A 21,970-nucleotide genomic window follows, 5' to 3' on the forward strand; every position below is an offset into this window, starting at 1 on the left:
CAACACAATCAAATTGCTTCACTAAAAAATTATTTTCTCAATAGAGCTCGTGATAACACTTTTTTTAATGCTTTGGTTTCAGCGGATAAAGGTTACACACCTTTAAATTTAAGTGATAATATAATTTCAGATATTGTTGAGCCAAATATACCTGACACTATAGCAAATATAAAACAAAAGTCTTTACATGGGAGATATTTTAAAGAGCTAGAACAGCCAGAAATTAATATTCAAGCTTCTCATGCATGGCTTAAAAAATCAAATATTCATCCTGAGACTGAGGGTTTTATATTTGCAATACAAGATCGTGTTATAAATACAAGAAATTATAAAAAACACATATGCGGTTTACAATCGATCATTGATAAATGTAGGATTTGCGGAACCGAAGGGGAAACCATTGAACACATCCTTTCTTCTTGCACCGTTTTGGCTCAAAGCGAATATAAAAAACGTCATGATATATTCGCAAAAATTATACACATGAATTTAGCAGTTAAATTCAATTTATTAAAGGATACACAACCACATTACATTTATAAACCAGAAAGTTGTTTAGAAAATGACAATTACAAATTATATTTTGATCGCACAGTTTTAACTGACATTCACATTCAGCATAACAGACCAGACATTATTATTTTAAATAAACAACAAAAGCAAGCATATCTTTTAGATATAGCTGTTCCAAATTCACACAATATAACACAGACATATAATACAAAAATTAATAAATATTTAGAACTCTCCGTTGCTATGAGAAATCTTTGGTGTTTAGAAAAAATTTCGATTTTACCATTTATAATTTCAGCAACAGGAATAGTACCCCAATCTCTTTTTAAAAATTTAAAAATTTTGGACTTAGAGAACACATTGGTGGTTGAAATTCAAAAAGGTATATTATTATACTCATGTCACATCGTGAGGAAATTCCTTAACATTGACACAGAACATAAAACACAAAAAAGTCAAAATGCGGAGGCGAGACGCCGGTAATTATGTTGATAAGCACTGCACTATTACTTGATAGTATTATCCGTAATAGTGTATGTACTCCGGCAAAATTGCCGTGCCGCCGGGTGGAGGTGGGATACGAGAAAAGTGTATTGTCCTTTTAGATTACACATTTGATACAGGATTGTTGAAGTACAAATAAAATAGTTAAACGAATGCATATTTTTGTTCGACACTGTCAGAATTTGAGAATTTTCTCCTGTGTGAACGGATTTTGATAAATGTCACAACTTGTCAAAACGAAACGTCAAGCTAATTTTAAAGATTTTCAGCGATTCGGAGCCTTTAAGGGACTCGTCGAACAAAAAAACGTTGTATTCAACTCGTTCGTGTGTAAATTGGGCCTTTTTTGGCACTCGTGGGCCTTTAAAACACTCATTTAATTCGCGTTTGAAACTGGCTCACTCATGCCAAAAAAAGGCCCAATTTACACACAAACTCGTTAAATAAACTACTATTATTTACAAGTCTCACCTAGAAATCTCCTAATCCTAATTCATTATTTTCTGATCGTTATTTATGAAACTACGAGTATGTGTGGAAAATAACATACTTAATGTAAAATGGTAGTGAGTCAGTGTTTGTCTTGGGTCATTTTTCCTAAGTTGGAGTGGGAGATAGTAAATAATGAACCGTGAGAAGAGAAGATCACAGAATCTTATTGGTGAAAAACGACTCTGTACCGTCGAATAAGATGAACTGGTGCAAATTCACCTCAAAAAATCCATTAGTGAGGCACGAAGAACAGATTAAAAATTGTCAAGTGAGCACCTCAGAGACCAGATTTGAACCCAATGGCATTATAATGGGACTTGATGGAAACGTAAGAGAGAAATGTCAAAATCGAAAGAAAAGATTTTTATGATAATTCAGGAAAAATACAGCAAAGTCTGTACACAGATAAATGGAAAATTATTCAATAGGGTGTTACGAATTGCACAGATTATCATACATTTTTTTTTTGATAAGAAAAAGGTGGATAATTTTTTTTGAACGTCAAGTGTATAAATTTATCAGCGGTGGCGCACATTTCGGCGGAATAATTTGGTACCGTATGCCCGGAGAGAAACTACCACGATTTCAGTAAGAAATGTTATGAGTTGACCTTTACAGTCTGCTCAATTAAAAGAAATAAATATGCGAGTTTATATTGATCGTAGGATCATTCAAATCGATTATTATGAATACGAGAGTGGTTCATTTATTGTTCCTGATGTAGAAAGTGTTGACTGATAAATGAAAAACTGTTTTTCAATGGCTGGTCGTTTATTGGCAGTAAAATTTGATTGATGTGTCTTTTCTGCTCTTGGGAATTGCTCTGTAAATTGTTCAGTGAAGATCGTATTTTTAATAAAAAAACCTCAATAAAAGGGATTTTTTGCTGCATCGAAAGATATAATTGAAGTACAGTCATGTTCAAATAAATCTGGGACAACTTCTTTTTTGGGCTTTAAATGTAATTTTTATTTAAAAAATATTTTGGCTAAAATTAACAGTTCAATGGTCGTTGGTTTATAAAATAGTTAGAGTTTACAAATACAACTGTCCCAGTTTTATTTGAACATGACTGTATGTATTGAACAAATTTACATATTCATATACAAGGTGTTATGGAAGTTCACGTGATAAATTTAACAAACAAAAGGACTCGTTAAGATAAACATTTTTTTGTTTATCATTTTTTCCACAAATTCTTCAAAATAGAATCAAAATTAAATATACCTAATTTGAGCTTGAAAATTAAAAAAAAAAAAAACATTTAAAAAAGGACCATAAAAAATTATCGAAAAACTCCACTCGTATCACTTTGACATAATTTCCCTCCACCTGCGGTGTCGAGAAATTAATACTGTCAAAGTGACACTCGTTGTTACCTAGGAGAGCTTTCGTGTTAAAAATCCATCATTTCAGAGCTCTCGTGGAGTAAGTTTAAGAGACATTCAATTAAAAAAAAAGATGGGTATTTCCCCATTCGTCTAAAAAAGTTTTATAACAGGTGCTCAGGATCCAGGGGTGCCACTTCGCCAATGTTCGCTTCATGAAACATTAACTGTGATGTAACAGATATTAATTTTTGCCAAACCTTATCACCAATTTTTGTTAACTGACAACTTACAATTTTTTTTGCGGATTTGGGAAGATGTTAATTTCTGATTTTTCTCCATGTACCATGTATGACCTTTGGATCGATGATTCTTGAGATATCGATTTTTAAAAGAGAAAATGAACGAAATTTTCAAATGTCTACAGTTATTTTATTATATTTTATAATATCAGCAAAGTAATTTTGGGATGAACAAACAAAACAATAAATTTACATATCTGAAGAACTAAAAAAAAACTCTTAGCTGTGCTTAATTTACAAATCTAAAAGAGGATTTGTTAAGCGGCTAGACGGTTCCCCAATCTCACCCCAACAAAAAATGTATGGTGCTATGTCAATAGCAGGGTTTATTTCAAAGGGCCAGCTACAAGTAAGCAACGCAAAGAAAGGAACAGGAATGAGTTCTAAAAATGATTTGTGTATTGCCAAGAAAAAAATGGCAATCAGTTTGAATATTTACTTTGGATTATTTATTTTTGTTGGAAGAAGATGTCTTAGTTTCCAAATCGTCCATTTTGGAAGTTCTTATATTTTGTTGTTTTAGTTTGTTGATACAAAATTATTTCCCAGATATTGAAATATCAATATTCACTCATGGGAGTATAATTTTTATGTTGAAGAGTTTATTTGTTGTGTAAATTCCGTTGTAAAATTGGAATTTCACTGCCACTCTGTTTCCACTTAAAAATCAATATTTCAGAAACTACGAGTTCAAAGGTCATTATGTTGATAAGGGCATATTCAGAATTTAATAGTCTCCAAATATTTAAAAAAAATCCATTTCTAAGAAACGGAAAGGCGCGGAATAATGAAAATTTTGTTGCTCTTCGTACATACGAGTATAAAGCTAAGGGACGTCGTTTCAAATACAGGGTGTAACAAAAATAAGTGCATTAATTTTAACTGGTAATAGTACTCATCAATTACAACAACTTTTCTATAGTTATTTGTGTCACAAGGCTAGAAAATGCTATTTTGCCAGTGCAAGTACGGTTTGTGGAGCAGAGGCGCCATCCGAGGCGGCACTAGTAAAAAAAAAAATATTTAGAAAAGTTGTAATTAATGAGTACTATTACCAGTTAAAATAAATGCACTTATTTTTGTTACACCCTGTATATCTTTGATATAGTACGATTAACAAAAAAGCGATAAAAGACGGCAATGGAAAAGAAAACTTATGCAAACTTAATAAAGTGTACTTGTCAATTCGGCCATTTACGTGAAATTTATTTTAAAAAGTGGCTTTCGCTCTAGAGCACAAAATGTTCACGACATAATTCTATTTTCGAAATGGGAGCGAAGGAAATGGTGACCGGATTCTTGATTCTTGGAGTTTCTTTATCATTTCTGTTAGTTCAAATGAAAAGTTGGCTATGACTTGATGAAGGAAAATGGAGCGAAAAAGGGATGATGCCTTATTTGGCAGTTGTCAGTTGTGTTTTGCGAGTGTAACGTCTTTTTTTTTTAATTGAATTTCGTTTTCTGTGGAATTGTAATAAATCCACTGCTTGCACAAGTAAACAACATTCGCGTTTTCTATCTCACGATGGTTTTCACCGTGGAACATAAAACTTTTTTTATCGTGTCATTAACGATTATGATCAATTTATATTACACATTTATTGATAATTATGAAGTCCATAATATTCCAATAACTTCCTTCCAATAGCTTCCTTAGCTACTTATAATACGTTAGTTATTCATAATAATACATTAGTGACGCGCTCATGATACGTTAGATACAATGATACGATAAAGCTTTGAATATGACTCGAATATTAGCGATTTAAACCATCTCGGACGTTGCTATGAGGATGACTCGGCTAGCGCCTCGTCACCTCGCAACGTCCTCGATATTATAAATTGCATAATATTCTCGTTATAACGGGTGACTATTAAAATTTTCACTTAGGGTAGGCTATGGATCATTCTTTGTTTTCCGTTGCACCTTAGACACTGACAAGTTTGACATTTCAAAGCTATGTTTCAATTGTACTGACTGACATTATTGTCGTTCGTTCTTGCGTGTGTCTAAAGTAACAGAAAAAATAAAAACTCGTTCAAAGCCAACTCCAAGTGAAAATTTTAATAGTCACCCGTTATTAATAGCTATAATCTAAAGTTATTTTTGAAACGGTACCAAAGTTGGGGGAGTTTGGGTTTATTCGGTGCCAAATTGTATTTCAACATAAAAAAACACATTTAACCTAAAATGTTACAGATTACACATCTCTGCGACTTTCGTCAAATTAAGAGGTTTTGTATTTAATACATATTATCAAACATGTAGCCAGAGACATGTCCTGCTCTAATTGTAAACCTTTTTGACAATCTGGCACTTACATTACATATAAAATAAATTTAGTCAAAAATGTCACTTCTTTACGTGGTCCTAACCTAACTTTTGTCATTGATCTTCCAAGACATGCTTCACAATGTTGTGAAAAATTCAAAGGCTACTTGATGAACTTTTCAATTGAACACTTGATATATTCTACGTTACATGTTTTCCGAAGTTTTGTTTTCCATAGCCGCCTCTTATCTCTTTTTTTGTTGATCATATTGTACTACATATCTTTTTTATTATACCTGAATCATAATCCCTGTTTTTGACATTAAAATGCGTGCGAAAAAGGGCCTTTAAAACACTAAAGCTTTAAGGGTTGCTTAGGTAACAACAAATTCACCTATATTTTGAAAAATGATAAATATAATGTATTCCAACTTTAAAAAAACGATGCTTGGCCATGACAATCTGACAGATTTCATCCTGTATATCTGAATAAAAGATTGGTTAAGAATTCTGAAAATTTTGAAGGCACAGTGTTGCCACGCTTTTTTGCGAATCGATTGAAGCTGTATTACAAGAAATTAATAGAGAACCCAGCATTTTTTATTAAAAATAGCAATTGAAAAAAATGACAAATCAAAATGTAAACATCTGGTGGAGGCTTTAGTCGTTGAATGAGTTTCAAGAACGCTTGTTTTAGTTTAACAAGCAGAAAACGGATAAGTTCTCCAAAATGGAATCACTTTTTTTAAAAGACATCAACACTCAACAAACACAACTTTTGGCATTATGCACTTGTAGTAAACCCTTTAAATTATTACTTTGTGTTGTCTAATTTAAAATAAATTAGAAAAACGTCAAAATGACATTTATTGATAACTTTATTTACTTTTTGTTTTAGAATCATCTTGCAACATAGCACTTCAAATTTAGTTACAAAAGATTTACAACCAAAATGAAATGAAATATAACTACTACTTTCCTCAGTCTTACCAATTTAACAAAATTAAAGCATGGCAACCTATCGTTTTTTTAAAGATGGAATAGATTATACATACATATTTATGCACAATTTATGATAGCAACGAAACACAACAATTGACCATTTTCATATCAACGATTAATGACAGAGATTACTTCGGAAAAGGTATTTCAATTTACTTTTTTTGTTATAATTTTCAGATTGTAGTGCAGGTATAATAAAAAATAGCGTATGGTACACGTTCATAAGAGCCTTTAAAGCACTTGCGATGTTAAAAGCACTCCGCTACGCGTCGTGCTCTTAAACTCGTCGCGCGTGCTTTAAAGGCTTCCTTATAAACTTGTATCATAATATACTATTTTACAATTAATCAAAGCAACAAAATCTTTTGTTTTAATTTTAAAGTCAATTATTGACCAAGTGATAATATTTGTGACAGTACTAGGTACGTTTGTCGAGACAATAATGAACTCGTTACTTTTTTTAGTCACTCTGTATATGGCTTCTTTTTAATGACGTACATTTATTTATTGACGTAAAACACGTGTGGCAATTACTACTGTCGCTCTGTTATTTTGTTTGATTTTTTCTTCCAGTCAGATAAAGATTATGTTAAATTGAAGAATTGTTTTGATGTTGGTTACAAATATAGAACAAGTTGATTGGTTGCACAATTCACTTCTTATCTCTACCACAGATAATTTAGCCACTAACACTTAACAACTCGAGCAATCCTACGCTCATTATGACGCCAATTCGCATCCCAATGCCCTAATTCACTCGAACGTACTACAATAATGCCCGATAACATAAATTTACCGATTTGGTTCTGCTACTGGTCCGAAGGCAAGATCCTGGGGGACGAATGCAGGGTCACTTTACAAACCATAAACAATCGAACCGCGACAAATTGTAATTATTATTGTTCTGTTGCAGGCCCTCTTCATCGTGTGCGGGATAATATCCTGTTGTTATTGTTGCTGTTGTCTGTGCTGCTGTTGCAACTTCTGCTGTGGAAAGTGTAAACCTCGACCGCCCGAAGACACAGGAGATTATCACACGTTGAATGTAAGTCGTTTTGTTCCCAAAAATTTTTCGAATATAAACGTTGTCATTGCATGATTTTTTTCTTGTTGTGGGCGCCATCTTGACAAACGAAGGTAAGACTATCACTAGACGCACCACCATTTCTCTCTTCCGATTTGTTTTATTTTAAATTAATTCTTTTTGTTGACAAACTGTACTTGTTGACAGCTGAAACATTTGAAGGTAAGACAACGGACACTGACGAGTGGGGGAGGGGAGGTTTTTTTTTTGTCTGTTAGCACTATTTGTCACTCGTTTTGGTTTTTTTTACAAAATACACATCAGTTTGCCAATGGGCAACTTTTATTCCAGCTTTAGCGTTTCGAACTTTGATTGGATTGATTTTGTACATTTTATTCTTTTGTAGTTTTGTGTGCTGTACAGTAAAACATAATGTTGGAGTTGTTTGCGTTTGGTCACAAGTTGAGAGTCTGGAGTGTTGTCTTTTGGTAAGCTGGTAAAAAATCTGTGACCTAAGAAGACTTTTATTGCTGTTTTTTTTTGTTTTTGTTTTTTAAATTTTTTTCGTTGGTCGTTCTCATACGTAGTGATGTTTTCAGCGAGAACAAGGTCCAAGTAATAACCAACCTGTTACGTTGCAGCCAGGTAAAAGGGTGAGTTTTCTTTTTCAGCGTAATTCTTAAATATTGTGATATCTGTGGTTTATTGGGCATCGAAAAACAAAAGGCGAAATTAGTGTATTTGTGTAAAGATGATCGCATGATTGTATCATAGATCCCGCTTCTCTCTCTCTCTCTCTCTCTCTCACTCATTCATATCATTTCACCAGTAGTTGGCAGCACTGTAGAGCTTTACCGTCGTTTGACGTTTAAGTTGAATGTCAAAGTCACGTGACGGGAGCTGCGCTTTGATTATGTACACGCGAAAATCACGATTTCAGCGACATACACTAACTCTCTGTCATGAACCAGTAACTTAGCGAACAACAGAGTGGTAGGTAAATAGTTTTGGAATGTAAGGTTGTGTTGTAGTTTTGCTTCTAAGTAAATTAATAGTGCTGTCCATTGCAAGGGTAATGTTGAGACTTTCTTGTACTGGAATGCACGTTTTCTACAAATAAAACCTGTGCTACTCTTGATTCACTGGTTGCAATTTGTGCTTTCTCAAAGTGTCATTTTAACAGAGGTTTAAGTTTTTGTGGATCGGGGTTCAACTAACATTACCTTATTACATATTAAATTAGTTAGTATTAATTTCAAATTACGAGTAATTCTAAAGCTTTTCGTTAAACAGTAAATTTGGGGAATTGCATTATGTTTGGCACCTGCGGCGGAAAGTTGATTCGCTTATTATTTTTTTTTTTTACTAAATAAAAATAAGTAATGCATTTATTTCAAGATTCAAATAAAAGAAGCCACCAGTTTTTTAAATGAAGCTGGAGCTTAAATTTGAATGTTTAAAATTTTCACACTTCAGTGAGCCATTTGGTTCGTAACCAAAAGAAATTAATTTAAAACATTGCCATTTAAAACTGGAAAATTCTTAGTTGCTTTTTTAGTTTCTGGTTTTTAAAAGATCAGTGTAGTTGTTTTTAAATATTCCAAGATTTAGAGGAACTAAAATTCTTAGGAACAAGGTGTTACATTGTCGTTTTTGGCTTTTACGTGGACACTTTTTACTTCCCGAGGAATATCAAAAAATTCACAACTAATTTTTGGAGATAAACAGAAGGCGTAATGTGCTTTCAGAAAACGTAATTTTTAGTTCTCAAAATCTAGAGTGCTTCATATTTTATTTGCAGATCTAAAAAAATTACCAGTGTTTTAAGTAATCATTCCTGTAGTTTAAATTAAATGATTTTTTGCACGACTTTTGTACATGCCATTATTTCAGTCCCTCTTCCTCTTAAGAGGACGTAAAATAATACTTTTAATTTCCAGTAAATATCGGTTGTTCATTTAAATTTCGTGTCAAAGTTGACGTTGAAGAGTCGATTGTGAACGTACTACTCGTGTAAAAACATAAACAACGCAGAAACTGAGGTAATATTTAAACGGCTGATGCGTTCACAATCGACTCTTCAACGCCAACTTTAATCGAAAATTTAAATGAATACCCGATAAATCTATCGGGTGTTCATTTAAATTTCTCCTCAAAGTTGGCGTTGAAGAGTCGATTGTGAACGCTCCACTCGTCAGTCTGCAGAGTAAAAACACAAACAACGCAAAAAGTGAGGTTAGATTTAAACGACTGATCTGCGATCCGGAATCCGTGTTGCGTTCACAATCGACTCTTCAACGCCAACTTTGAGCAGAAATTGAAATGAATTTTGATTGGTTCATTGGTTGACACAGTATTGGTGTTAACGTCAAAAGTGACAGTGTGAGAGTAACGTAATTTTTAATAATCGTAAGAAAGATGCTATAAACAACACTTAGATTAATATCATATAAGAAAAATCTAGTGTACCTTATTTGCTCTTTGCGTGCAATAAATAGCACGAAACAAAGTGTCTATTCATCCCTCGTGGATTTATTGCTCTCGCTGCGTTCTTGTAACAAACTTACACGCGAGATGACAGGACGCACTGTAATGAGACATGTTTGTTAAAAATTTGACTACGTTACCAACTAACGAGAGTTATTTTTTACTAATTGTGGGAAAAAACTAACATAAAGAACTGCAAGGACAGTCTGAAAGTCTTGTAGCCTGACCGAAAGACAATTCTTTCCATAATTTCTTTCTTGAACTATGCATTCATCTCTTTTTTAAATGAGGTTTTTTCTAAGTCTGTTAAATATTCCATGGTAAGTGCATTAATTACTTTTTCCTGAAGATTTTTTCTCAAGCCGGAAAGTTTTTCAATGTGGCAACGAGGAAAGTCTAAGGACAATTTCTGGATAGTAAGATACACAACTGCTGATTTGTGGATATGTGCGTGATTATGGTGAATCAACATTTCTTTCACCATTGCTGGTGTCTGTGAATTTCTTTTTTAAGCGGACCCAAAAAAAAAACCGTAATACTATCCGGTAATAGATTGACTTTTGAGGTATATACAGGGTGATTTTGAAAGTTGTGCAGATATTTTAATCACGAGCTGCTGGTTTCATGTAGAATTCGGAAAAAATATTTTAAAAAATCTATGTCAAAAAATAAAATGACATTTATTTTTGGAGCTACAATTTATTTTAATTGCTTTTAGTTTTCTACGTTGTCCTACAACCCCGTAGGTAAAATTTCAGCACATTTTAAAAGTACACCCTTGTATATAATGTTTTATAAAATGTACGCCAATGCGAAGTAATCTATAGGAAATATGCTTTGAAACAAGGAAACCGCATTGGTGTACGTTTTATAAAATATGATATACAGGGTGTATTTTTAAAATGTGCCGAAATTTTACGTAGAAGACTAAAAGCAATTAAAAAAAATTAAAGCTCAAAAAATAAATGTCATTTTATTTTTTGACAGAATTTTTTAAATATTTTTTCCGAGTTCTACATGAAGCCAGTAGCTCGTGATTACAATATCTGCACAACTTTCAAAATCACCCTGTATGTAGGAGGGGTGTACGCCGCCTGGGAATGACATTTGTAATGCACACAATTTACAACCAAATATAGCAGGCATATTATAGTCTCCAATGTCCATAGTCAAATAGTTCGCCTTCAAGACTCATTGATGAATATTTAAAAATATTTGACGTAGCTTCATTAGTATCGGAGAAATAGCATCGTCAAAAATATGTTGAAGGATTTGAAGGAAGTAGTCGCACAAAAATGGTTATATCTCAAAATCTATAAGCCTCGGTGAGTTCTACATTTCTGTTGTCTTCTGGCAGTAATGATTTAGTCGCAACGTGCCTTGTGAAATTAGCATGTCGACACACCGCAAAAAACCGCCATATCTCATTTAAATGTAACGTGAGATCTAGAGAGGTAATAAAATTGGGCAAATAATTAACTGGAAAAGTGTTCAACGACTGCCACGACAGGCAGTCCCACACTGTCAACGTCCGAAAGATGTTAGCCAATGCCGCGCCTCACGGGCACCATGGTACTGGTATTTTTCATCCCTCTGGAATCCCAAAACATCGACACCATGACCTTTCCAGCGAATGAGAGTGAAACCTCCTTCGAAGGAAAATCGATTAATCCGGGATTCATCTGTGATATAAATCTTCTCAAAAAAATCTTTTGGATGCTTGTTGTGAATTTAGTCGAACGGGTTTTTGCTCACGTATCAACTTGAGCTTCTCCATGTCTACGTCCACCACCTCAACTTTCGGTGGGTAGTCCTTCAGCACCTCTTCATACACTTGACCAAGTATCGCATCTTCTATTACAATATTTGTCTTGTCAACGGGGATCGTCTTAAATCCTCTCATGTATGACTGTCAGCATATGAAGGTGCCCAATATTACCTATCCTATTTTCATAGAAAATTCGTGACAGATAAACTTTAACAGTCTATTGTGGTTCGGCATATAACATTCAGATTTTTTTTTCGTACACCTACAAAGGATAATAATTTAAAATCCATTGTTAGAAATAAAATTAAGTGCTACGTGTAGGTTGGGTTACAAATTATTCAGATTTTCCTTGTACAGTGGGCACGAAATCAAAACGGGACAGATGAAGAGAAAAAGCCTTGTACTGTGTTTCTTTCAAACTCAAAGCTGAAATTGTAAAAAAGCACGGTATTGAGGCCGGATTTCTTTGAAAGCACTACCTTATATTATTATCATTTTTTGGAGTAATGATAGTGCATCATTTTCGTTTGAGTCTGAGTTTTGTGGTCGAGGCACAGCCGAGGCTTGAAAACAGGCGAGGAAAAAAGTACTTTTTGGCAGAGGTGCTCATCAACTTTTTTAGGCAACTGCACGAACTACAAAGCAAAAGACGTCATTGGAAAAATTACAAATTTATTTTGTATCTACCTTTGTCCGATAGATGAATTTATTAATACACACTAACAATTTTTTTAATAATATTTGTTGACAGGGCAATTGTCGGTTTCGTTGCTAACCTACTAAACAGACCAACAGAAGGCGCTACGGCGAGCGTCCGAAAAAGAGTTATTTTTCGTCCGCTTGTGAGTACGTAAAATTACCGTTTTCATTAACGGTGCGAAATAAATAAAAATGTGTTGTTCACTAAGTTTCTGGGAACTCGTCAATCTCCATCGCTTTCGTGATTCTCGCTCGTTAGAACCCCCGTCCGATGACCCTCCCCTAATTTGCGTTGCGGCTTTAGACGCCACGTTCGGGACGCGTCCGTTCACCTCGAGAAGGTCCCGCCGTTGTTTGTTCCCTGCGTGGATGCGTTCCGCGATCGAACCCCCCCAAACCCCGACGATGATTTGGATCGTTTTCCATGTGAATGTGTTTGTGGTTCCAGGAGGACGCATCCGAGGACGAAGCGGCCGGTTCGCCTAGGAACAGTACGCCACCAATCACTTCGCAACCGTCGCCCAAGAAGGGCCCCAATGCACCTGTTTACGCAATGCCGCCGCCTACGTCCAATTTAGGTGAGAACGCGGCTCTCAATCAGGGAGACGTGCCCGTTTATACGCCAGGTACGATTTTGTTCTGTTCTTTTTCGGCGAGGTGACGCGAACGTCCGATGCTTGTGCTTTTTCAAATAGAACCAGTAGGGTGATAGTTTGGCTTGGGCGAGTGAATGGAGTGGGTGATGTGTGGAGGTGACAGTCGTACCAAGCGTGTTTTGGTATTGGAATATGTACAGTCAAGAATTTCCAATTTCCATTTTAAAATGTTGTAGAGATCTGAGTCAAGTGAATTGGGTCTGTGGCTCAGAAAGTTTCTGTTTTTAGAAATTGAGTAATAAGACTTGATCATGTTTTATAACGATTATGTAATGAATTAAGTGGAAAAGATAAATAATGTTTAGAAAGTACAGGTGAAAGAGATATATGTATGTATATATATTTTTTTTTGGATTTGTTAAGTATACTGACTTTCAACGAAATTGCAACACCTTGAGGTTTTCTATTGGAAGACATAAAATGGACGATAGGAACGCAGTCCAAAAGATCTTATTCGGCGATATACTAATGACATAGAGATTGAACGTCCTAGATCCTCCTTCCACTCATCTTCGATAGCTCGTGTTGTAGATGTATGTTTCTTGGGGCCAAAGCTCTGGGAGATATTCAAAATAATGGATGAGGGGAAGACAGTCCAAAAGACCTTTTGCAGCAATGTACTGATGACATAGAGATTGGGCGTCCTACGTCCAATGGCAATTAAGAAATATGTCCGATTTACAGATTTTACCTATTTGAAAAGAGTCTCATCAAAGTTGCTTTTGGACTTATAACGCATGTTTTTGTTGGCTGAGAATTTTTTCTACTTTAACATACAGATGTTACATTTTTGTCGTAGGATATTTGACATTATTTAATTTGTAAAAATGTTCATTTAGACAACTATAGTTCTTCAGAAACGAAAATATTGAAAACGAAAAGTAGAATTACGATGCCGAACCTTGCTTGGATGAATTTGGAGGACGCTTTTCAAATGTGTCCATCCTGTACTTTTTACAAAACACTTGTTCACACTGCATATTCGTCTTGATTCCATACATGTTAAATTCCAATATACAATTCTAAAGTAAGGGTTTATAAAGGAATTGATTAAAGCGGTGTTCTTTGTGCCATAGGCACGCAGTTATCAATACTTGCGGCGATATCTGATTATAGTAGTGGGTAATCTGTGCTTGCATCTCTTCCAAAGTGCTCCCTGGAGTTTTAAAGATGTTATTTTTTGGATGAATAAAAAAGTCTAACGGAATAAGATTGGGTGATCTGAGCGATCATAAAGTCCTGCTGAATATTCGATCATAAAATTCTAACCAATAATCAATTGTCTGTGTGAGCCGTCGCCCTATCCCGTTGGAAGTTAGTTGTTTTATGAACAGCTCCAGTATCAAATTCCCGTACCTTTCTCTATTAATCCTATCGTGAAAAGAAATTAACCCCAATTAACCCTCTTTGGGATATAGCACTCAGACACCAATTTTGGTGGGATGCAAAAGTATAGTGTGGATTTTCAGCACTACACTTTTATTTTGTTTCTTAATTTATATACCCTGCGAAGAAAAACCACGCTTCATCTGTAAAAAAAAATAAATAGTGCGATAACTTTCAACGAACAATCCGCCAACCGATGTTTCACATTTTTGGTACCATCTTGGGTGCGTTTACGACTCCAGCCACTCCCATTCTTCTTCTACTGAATCTTGTCTGTGAAAATGTAACATGTGTCAGATACAATCGAAAGAAAAACACGCTTAACGTTAAGATATGCGACTCTGATGAGAATTTTTTTTAGACGTGCTGTGTATGAAAACAAGTTAATGTTACTCAAAGAGAAAATTGTTTAGTTTTTTCTCATGTATGGGCGTTGGCAGCTCACGGTTCTCTGCAAACTGTTTGCATAGACGGAAGACTATACTTTCTTGCAAAGCTGACTCCCAAGTAGGAATGTTTTTTGTTGGAATTAGTGCAAGCAAAATGTTCCACTCTCTTTTTAATACCTAAATTGGTATTCATAATTGTAAGAGAATTTTAAAAACGCAACAGAAAAACTACCTCTTCCACCCCAAACACGTGGCTCATAAATTATGTTCTGAAAGGTCCTTGACTCGGGGGTGATTTTTAACAGTTCCACAGGCGAGAGAGTCAGTGTGGGCTTGGCAGCTGAAACCGACGGGCTGTCCAAGGTACGAGTACGAGAGTGACGGCAGGTGAATAGTTGTGATCCGGAAGTGGTGTAGTGAATAGAGATACAGTTACCAGGTGTGTTGGTAACTGGGTGATAGCAGGTTTGGGCAACCTGGGCTATAGATCAGTACCTTAATGCGTAAAACCTCCCTATACCATGGTATGATTCCTGAGCACCGGATGTCCGGGTGGGGCACCTTTGGCTCATGACACGGCTAGGCCGTTGACCGGGCGCGTTTCGTAGAAACGGCTGGTGGTGGCAACCAAATGCACCGATCATACGTGCTTGATTAAAAGGTTATGAGGTCATCCCGGTCCCCAGGTACTGAGGGGACATAGTGACGTATGGAAGTGGGTTGTAGGCTCATACTCTGGCCGTGGCGGTCTTCCTCTGTGGAGACTGCGGGCGGGCTGTGCACCCCAAACTGCACACGGGGCTATTACAGGTGCTACTAGAACATCCAACGCAATCCCGGAACGTAGCGCTCTGAAGACGACGCCCGTGGTTCGAGCCCCTCATCATGATCGGGTTAGGGGGAGGAATCCCCCGGGTGAGTCACTGTATGATCTTGATTCGCGACAGATGTGTCAGGTGTTTATCATTTACATGTTTGTACCGTCCCATTGAGCAAACCCGAGTCCGGACCTGTGCTTTACCCTTTGAATGACTGAATGAGGTGGAGGTGAGTCCGATTGTAGATTATCGTATGACTGTAGCTGAGATTGTCTAATTTAATGTGTACCGATGAGTCTGATCGATTAATTATCAAATATTGAGGGATAACGCCCTTGGGCAAAAATCAAGTCTTACATAATGACTGATAAAATAATGTTTTATTAGTAATCAGTGAAGTTGTGTGGATTCATTTCGAATGTATAATCCTTAAACGATTTGATTAAGATTGCCAGCAAAAGTAAATGCTAAAATATGTTGAACAAGCTGACATGGTAACGTCGCTGAAGCTGAGTGGTGGTTTAATAAAGTTATGAGAAAGTTTAAGCTCTCACAATATACCCCAGCAACCTACAAAAACCTTTTTAATTATCTTACGTTCTTATTAATCTGCACTTGTAGTCCTTGACGGTAATAATTATGGATCAAAATTAAAAATGCCAAACAAATCAACATGGATACATTCAAGTGTTCGAAAAATAAACTTCAACGATTGCATCATAACGTTGTATTTATAAGTTGGACTAATATTGACGTTTGATGTTGCAAAATATTGGTTACTAGTGTCTAGCGTAAATTTTTGGGTTTTCATCAACGGAAAATATTTTGTAATTGGAATTATTAGTACAAAGATTAAATTGGATAGGTCGGTAAAATCTCTAGGGGTTAAATAATTACGATTAATATCATAACTTTGTTTATCATTTTTACCACACAAACATCAATTTTTCTGTCAGCTATTAGAACATAAACAGAAAGTGATTTTTTAGGTACATTTGTCATTTCACATAAGTAAATGTTTAGAAATGAGGATGTCATATCTAAGTAAATTGACACATTCTAGAAAGGAATTATTATGCAGCTATCAACATAAATTCCTAATCGATGAAACATGGTTGCAAACATTTGAGTAAAATGAATCATTTGCGTTGGGTTTTTTTTTTGCTAATGCGATTGCGTAATAAAATGAGAGATTAGAAAGACATTTTTACATTTTTGATTGTATTTTGTTTTATATTTATAAACGCATTGATGTGATCTGTAACCCGCAAGCATAAGAGCTTTAAACTTCTTTTGAGCAACTTTGAATTCTGAAGTAACTGATTTGCCTTGCCAAAATTTCCATCACTCAAAATATGACATTAAATTTAAAAAACTGCATACAGGGTATTTCACGAGTGATGATGAGCCCGGCGGAATTGAAAATGCAACCCACAATACATTTGCAACGCTAACGTTGATATTTTAAATATTGTTGGTTTTAAAATGAAACTGAATACAAGATTGCTTTGTTTCCAACCATTTTATTTGTCACAACTGACATTTACGAAAAGTGTAAAATACGACGATTAAAATGTATTCGAACGATGAGAAAACAGACGTGATCCTGATTTAAGGCGAATGTAATAAAAATGCCTATGCCGTAGCGCGTTTATGCAGGCAATTTACGTTTTCCCAAAAACGCTTCGTTTTTTCACAATTTCATTTAACCAAGCGATATCACATTTATGTCAAAATTTACGAACTTGTTTTACGTTTTTTAAATCAAAATAGTATTTTACAGTAGAAGTCCGTTAGGATAGTAAAGGCCCTAACGGACGTGTATTGTACAATAGTTTTTGTAATATCTCTACGATTCGTTCACAATTATCTTTTTGAAATACATTTTTTTCAACGCCATCGAAAAAAACGAATGATTAATAAGTGTGCGGAGGACGTCGTCATGTCAACCGTTGTTTGTGAAAAAAAATTGTTTCAATGTTGTTTGTCAGATTTGTTCAATGTTTAACTTTCCGTTGAAAATAAACGACTGAAATCAATAAAAAATCGCGATCAAGATATTCCCGATGTCCGGATGGCCGCAGAGCAAGTGAGGTCATCGTTATTCCCTGCAAAATCTCGCTTGTGTTGGTGTTAAAATTCTGAAGCATCATTTTCGATCTCGTCTACATCTGCTAGTGGCATACGGATTTCGATTAATTCAAGGTGTGTCCCATAACATTCAACATTAATTATTGTACTAATTGTAAAAAAGTTGAAAAATAAAGTTTAGATCTACGTTGCTATAGTTATTTAGTCATTCATAACGGCCGCTCCCGCTCATAACGGACACCCTTAAGGGTGACCGATACCAGCGTTGACTAGAGTGTATTTCATTAATTGCAAAGAACTCAGTTAATACGCAATCATTCGTCAAGTATCATACATCAAATTAAAGGTTTTTTAATTCTCCAGACCGCAGCGTTATACTTTTTTTTATAAGAGAAAAAGATTGTCTGATGATATGATAAAAACCTAAAGTGCGCGGCTTTAATTCGATTTTTTATTACCTAAATTTCAATATTATGCTTCCAGATTTTGTAGAATGAATCTAAATAAGTTTACTGAGTCCGCTGCGTTGTGAAATTGTGGATGAAACATTTGTTTTTTTTTATATTGAGCTTAATGTAAAAGTTAAATTTTTCGTCTTCCAGGCGAACATTTCGTTAGAATATTTTGTAATTCTATACAATATATTTACCTTTACCTACTACATTAAATAATAATTAAAAAAAACAGAAGTTGTGGAAGTTATTCATTTATAAATTTGCGAATAAAAACGGTTTTAGTTCATCGCTTTTGCCACCAGAGGCAGTAGAGGCACATCTTTTCTCCGATTTCAAAACTACCTACCTGTTTAGGAACGGGACAAATCCGGGGGTTAGTTTGGGCCGCCGATCAGTTTTCAACCAGGAAATTTTATGACTACAGATAATACCCTGTCCCGGTATTATTCGAATTTCTTCAGAAATTCTAATATAAACTATGACCGTACAGAGCGAATTAATTTTTGCTTTTTTTTTATGAAAACTAATTTTTGGAATTAAATATTAGGTTTTTTTAAAAATATGTACGTATAAAAATAATGAATAAATTGTTGTCTAATTTAGTCCGCACATTATTACGTCAACGTCATTAACATTATATAACCATAACATAACAATATATATACCGGGTGTATTATGAAAAATCTTTGGTGCTGTAACTTCCTTATTTTTCAGACGATTTTAATAGTTGATGTGTCAAGCAAAATCGTTTTAAATGGGCTACAATTTGAATTGATCCAATATTTGTTCTTGAGTTCTGTTTTTGACAAATGAAAGTCAACTTTTTTTCAAATTGCACTATTAACTTTTTTTGCTCAGTTTTATAGAGATTTTAATTTAGAATATGAAAATGTAAACAACATGTTCATGCATAGAAACAAAAAGAAGAAATTAAAAAATAACGTTTTTTTTTTAATCAAGCAGTCACATTAAACAGTAATAAAAGTGCATTCTAGACAATGTCTATTTGACTCCGTCGATAACAGAAATGATTTAGTAACAAGAATCGTAGCAGTATGAGAACAAATACCACCAGAATTTTTATTAAACGCCGCAATAGGCGTCAGTGGAAGGTGTCGAATGTACCTTAGAGAGAATGGAGGTAATTTCGAACATTTGCTATAGTAAAGTTATGGTTACTTGATTTTTGGAAATTCAATTTTTTTTAATTAAAAAAAATTTTTTGATTTTTTATTTTAATGTTTGTGTTTCAGAAGATAAACATCTATCAGAATAAAAATAAAAATATATACAGTACAACTTAAAAAAACAAAGTTAGCTGCGGTCTGTCAAAAAATATAATGTCAAAAAAAAATTATAGCATGTCGAGCTATAGTGTTTCTAAAACGAATTTTGTTTGATGTATCATTTATTAAAATCGGATAAAAAATAAGGAAGTTATAGCACCAAAGGTTTTTCATAATACACCCGGTATAACAAATTAAGTACAGAAATATTGATTTATAAATTAAAGTATGATCGTATGAAAAGTTTTGTGCGTTGTGGAGTATGCAGGTAGGTATATGTATAAATCACAAAAAGAAATCGCGAATTGGTAATTATCTACTCCTTCGCGAGACCAGTAGTTCCATTGCACAATAGGTGGTTTTTTGGTGGTCATTTGAATGTCACAATGACGTTCTTTTTCGCACTAATGCGTTTAACTGTCACTTTTTCGCATTAGTGCCAAAAAGAGTGAGAAGTATAAAATTGCAAGAAAAGCTTTCTTTTCTTTTACTAAAGCAATCAAAGTATTGAATTGATCTCATCAGTTCATCATGTAAAAGAAACTTTTAAAAAACGCAAGCCATTGCTCAAATCGTTGATAACTGGCTGCGACTTCGCAGGTAATAAACTGGATATACATATAGCAGCTATACCGCAGATCAAAATCACTCATTTGGCAAGAAAATCGCTACAAAATTGTAACAATAAATATCACTTTTGTAATAAATGAATTGGAGTAGATAGAGAGTGATAGAATGATAGGAGTAATAAATTAGTGAATTAATAGTTATTTATGGTATAAGTGGGTTATTTAAGATATTACCCACGAGAGGTATTTGTAACCTACGAGGGCTTGCCCGAGTAGGTTATTACCTCGAGTGGGTAGTACTTAATAACCCACGTATGCCATACAACGTTTTATCCAATATTCCACAATTTTTAGATAATGACATTATTGATGAAATTCTGCTCCCGATGGGTTATGAACGTTAATAACCCACGGTGCTAATGGCAACGTGGGTTATGTATGTTATAACCCACGGTGCAAATGGCAACGTGGGTTAAAACAACAGACTAGTTATAGCCCAGTTTACTCAATTAAAACTAACTAGTAAAACACGATATTACTATTGAATGTTGGATAAAAAAATTAAAACCCGTATTTCTTTTTTCTTGTTTTTTGCCTAATACTTTACGGAATTAGAAAAAATCTTGTATGTAATTCGTTGCAAAAACATGTCTTTTTCGCATACGACGTCTAATGTGTCTAATGCGAAAAAGACATTTATTTATGGGCGTGAATTTTGGGACTTCATATTATTGGACCATTTTAATCTATTATAATATTAATAATTTTATTATTCGACAATTTTCCAGAAGAAAATTATGTCTTACATTTTTAGACAAAATAAGAAATGTATTTATTGTTTGTCTGATAAACCAGATTAAACCATAAAACTCCGAGAACCTTTCGGTAAGGGCATGGAAACGGTCAGGGCCTCAGGGCTTATTATTTCAGGTAAAAATTCAGTTTGGTTTCCATACTTATCTATATACTCTACTGTGTATTAGTGGCTGCGTTATAAAGGTGGCAAAACTGAAACACTTCGCCAGTATCGGTCACCCTTAACGGACTCCGGCCGTTATGAGGTTGTTTACATGGTGACAAACAGTCCGGAAAGCCACCTTTAACAACTAGATATTACAAAAAAAAACAAATTTCCACGTTAGCGTTGCAAATGCCTTGTGGGTTGCATTTTCAGTTCCGTCGGGCTCATATCCTGTATATGATTTTTTTTTCAAGGTACTTTTGTTATAACTAGAGAGCAGTCATTGTCTCTTCGTTTGGCAAAAACAATGGCTCATGTATAAATATTTTCGTCTGTAACGTAAAATGCTCAGATGACCATCACATTTTCCAGCCGTAGGGTACGCATGGAATGTCTTGTTCCATCATTTGAAAATGCAACTTGGTCTTCCCTGACTTTGTAGATGAGTCTTTTTCAAAACGTAACTATGTATTTGTTTCTTACCATCAAACCACATATTTCAATTAAGATTCATATCGTGACTCAGTTATTATAGAAAGATGTCTCTGCACATCAATAAATACGAAAGACGATGGTTAAATAGATTGTTTTCAAAAGAACTATTTTAACTTCTTTCTGTTTAAAATAAGTGAAAGTTAAGTGACTGACAATTCAGTTCAGTTTTAAAATTTCCATTTATCGTCGCTCCGAATAAACTTTTTTAAAGTATGTTCCTGTAAACCTCGTTTACCATACGAACGAATGGTTTGTAGGATATTCCACCAACTGATTTCTTTAGGGGTTTGTCTACGTTCAGCTTTTTCGAATGTCACGCAAACTTCTCATTAAAACGAATTGTTTGTCGATTAGAATTGCGATATGCATTCCAAGTTTTACATTGTTTATTATTTGCGACCGAGTCGAAGCTGAAAACTAATTAATTTTTGTAAATGCTTTGTGAATGGAGAATGTAGAAACCTGTGTTCATT

General features: G+C 34.6%; 1 protein-coding gene across 11 annotated transcripts in view; it reads left to right on the forward strand.

Moving 5' to 3' along the window:
• The window catches only part of LOC138129062 (dnaJ homolog subfamily C member 5-like), a 39,916-nt gene that overhangs the window by 10,730 nt on the left and 7,216 nt on the right, over positions 1-21,970 (forward strand). For 5 of the 11 annotated variants that reach the window (XM_069045310.1, XM_069045313.1, XM_069045312.1 and 2 more), the window contains exons 3-5: positions 7,327-7,458; positions 8,037-8,090; positions 12,840-13,017. In XM_069045310.1, coding sequence (XP_068901411.1) covers positions 7,327-7,458; positions 8,037-8,090; positions 12,840-13,017 — 364 coding nt within the window. The remainder of the gene's footprint in view (positions 1-7,326; positions 7,459-8,036; positions 8,091-12,839; positions 13,018-21,970) is intronic. The other 6 variants (XM_069045317.1, XM_069045318.1, XM_069045319.1 and 3 more) reach the window with 3 other exon arrangements.

Source organism: Tenebrio molitor, chromosome 4, assembly GCF_963966145.1.
Source record: "Tenebrio molitor chromosome 4, icTenMoli1.1, whole genome shotgun sequence".
NCBI classification, from domain to species: Eukaryota; Metazoa; Arthropoda; class Insecta; order Coleoptera; family Tenebrionidae; genus Tenebrio; species Tenebrio molitor.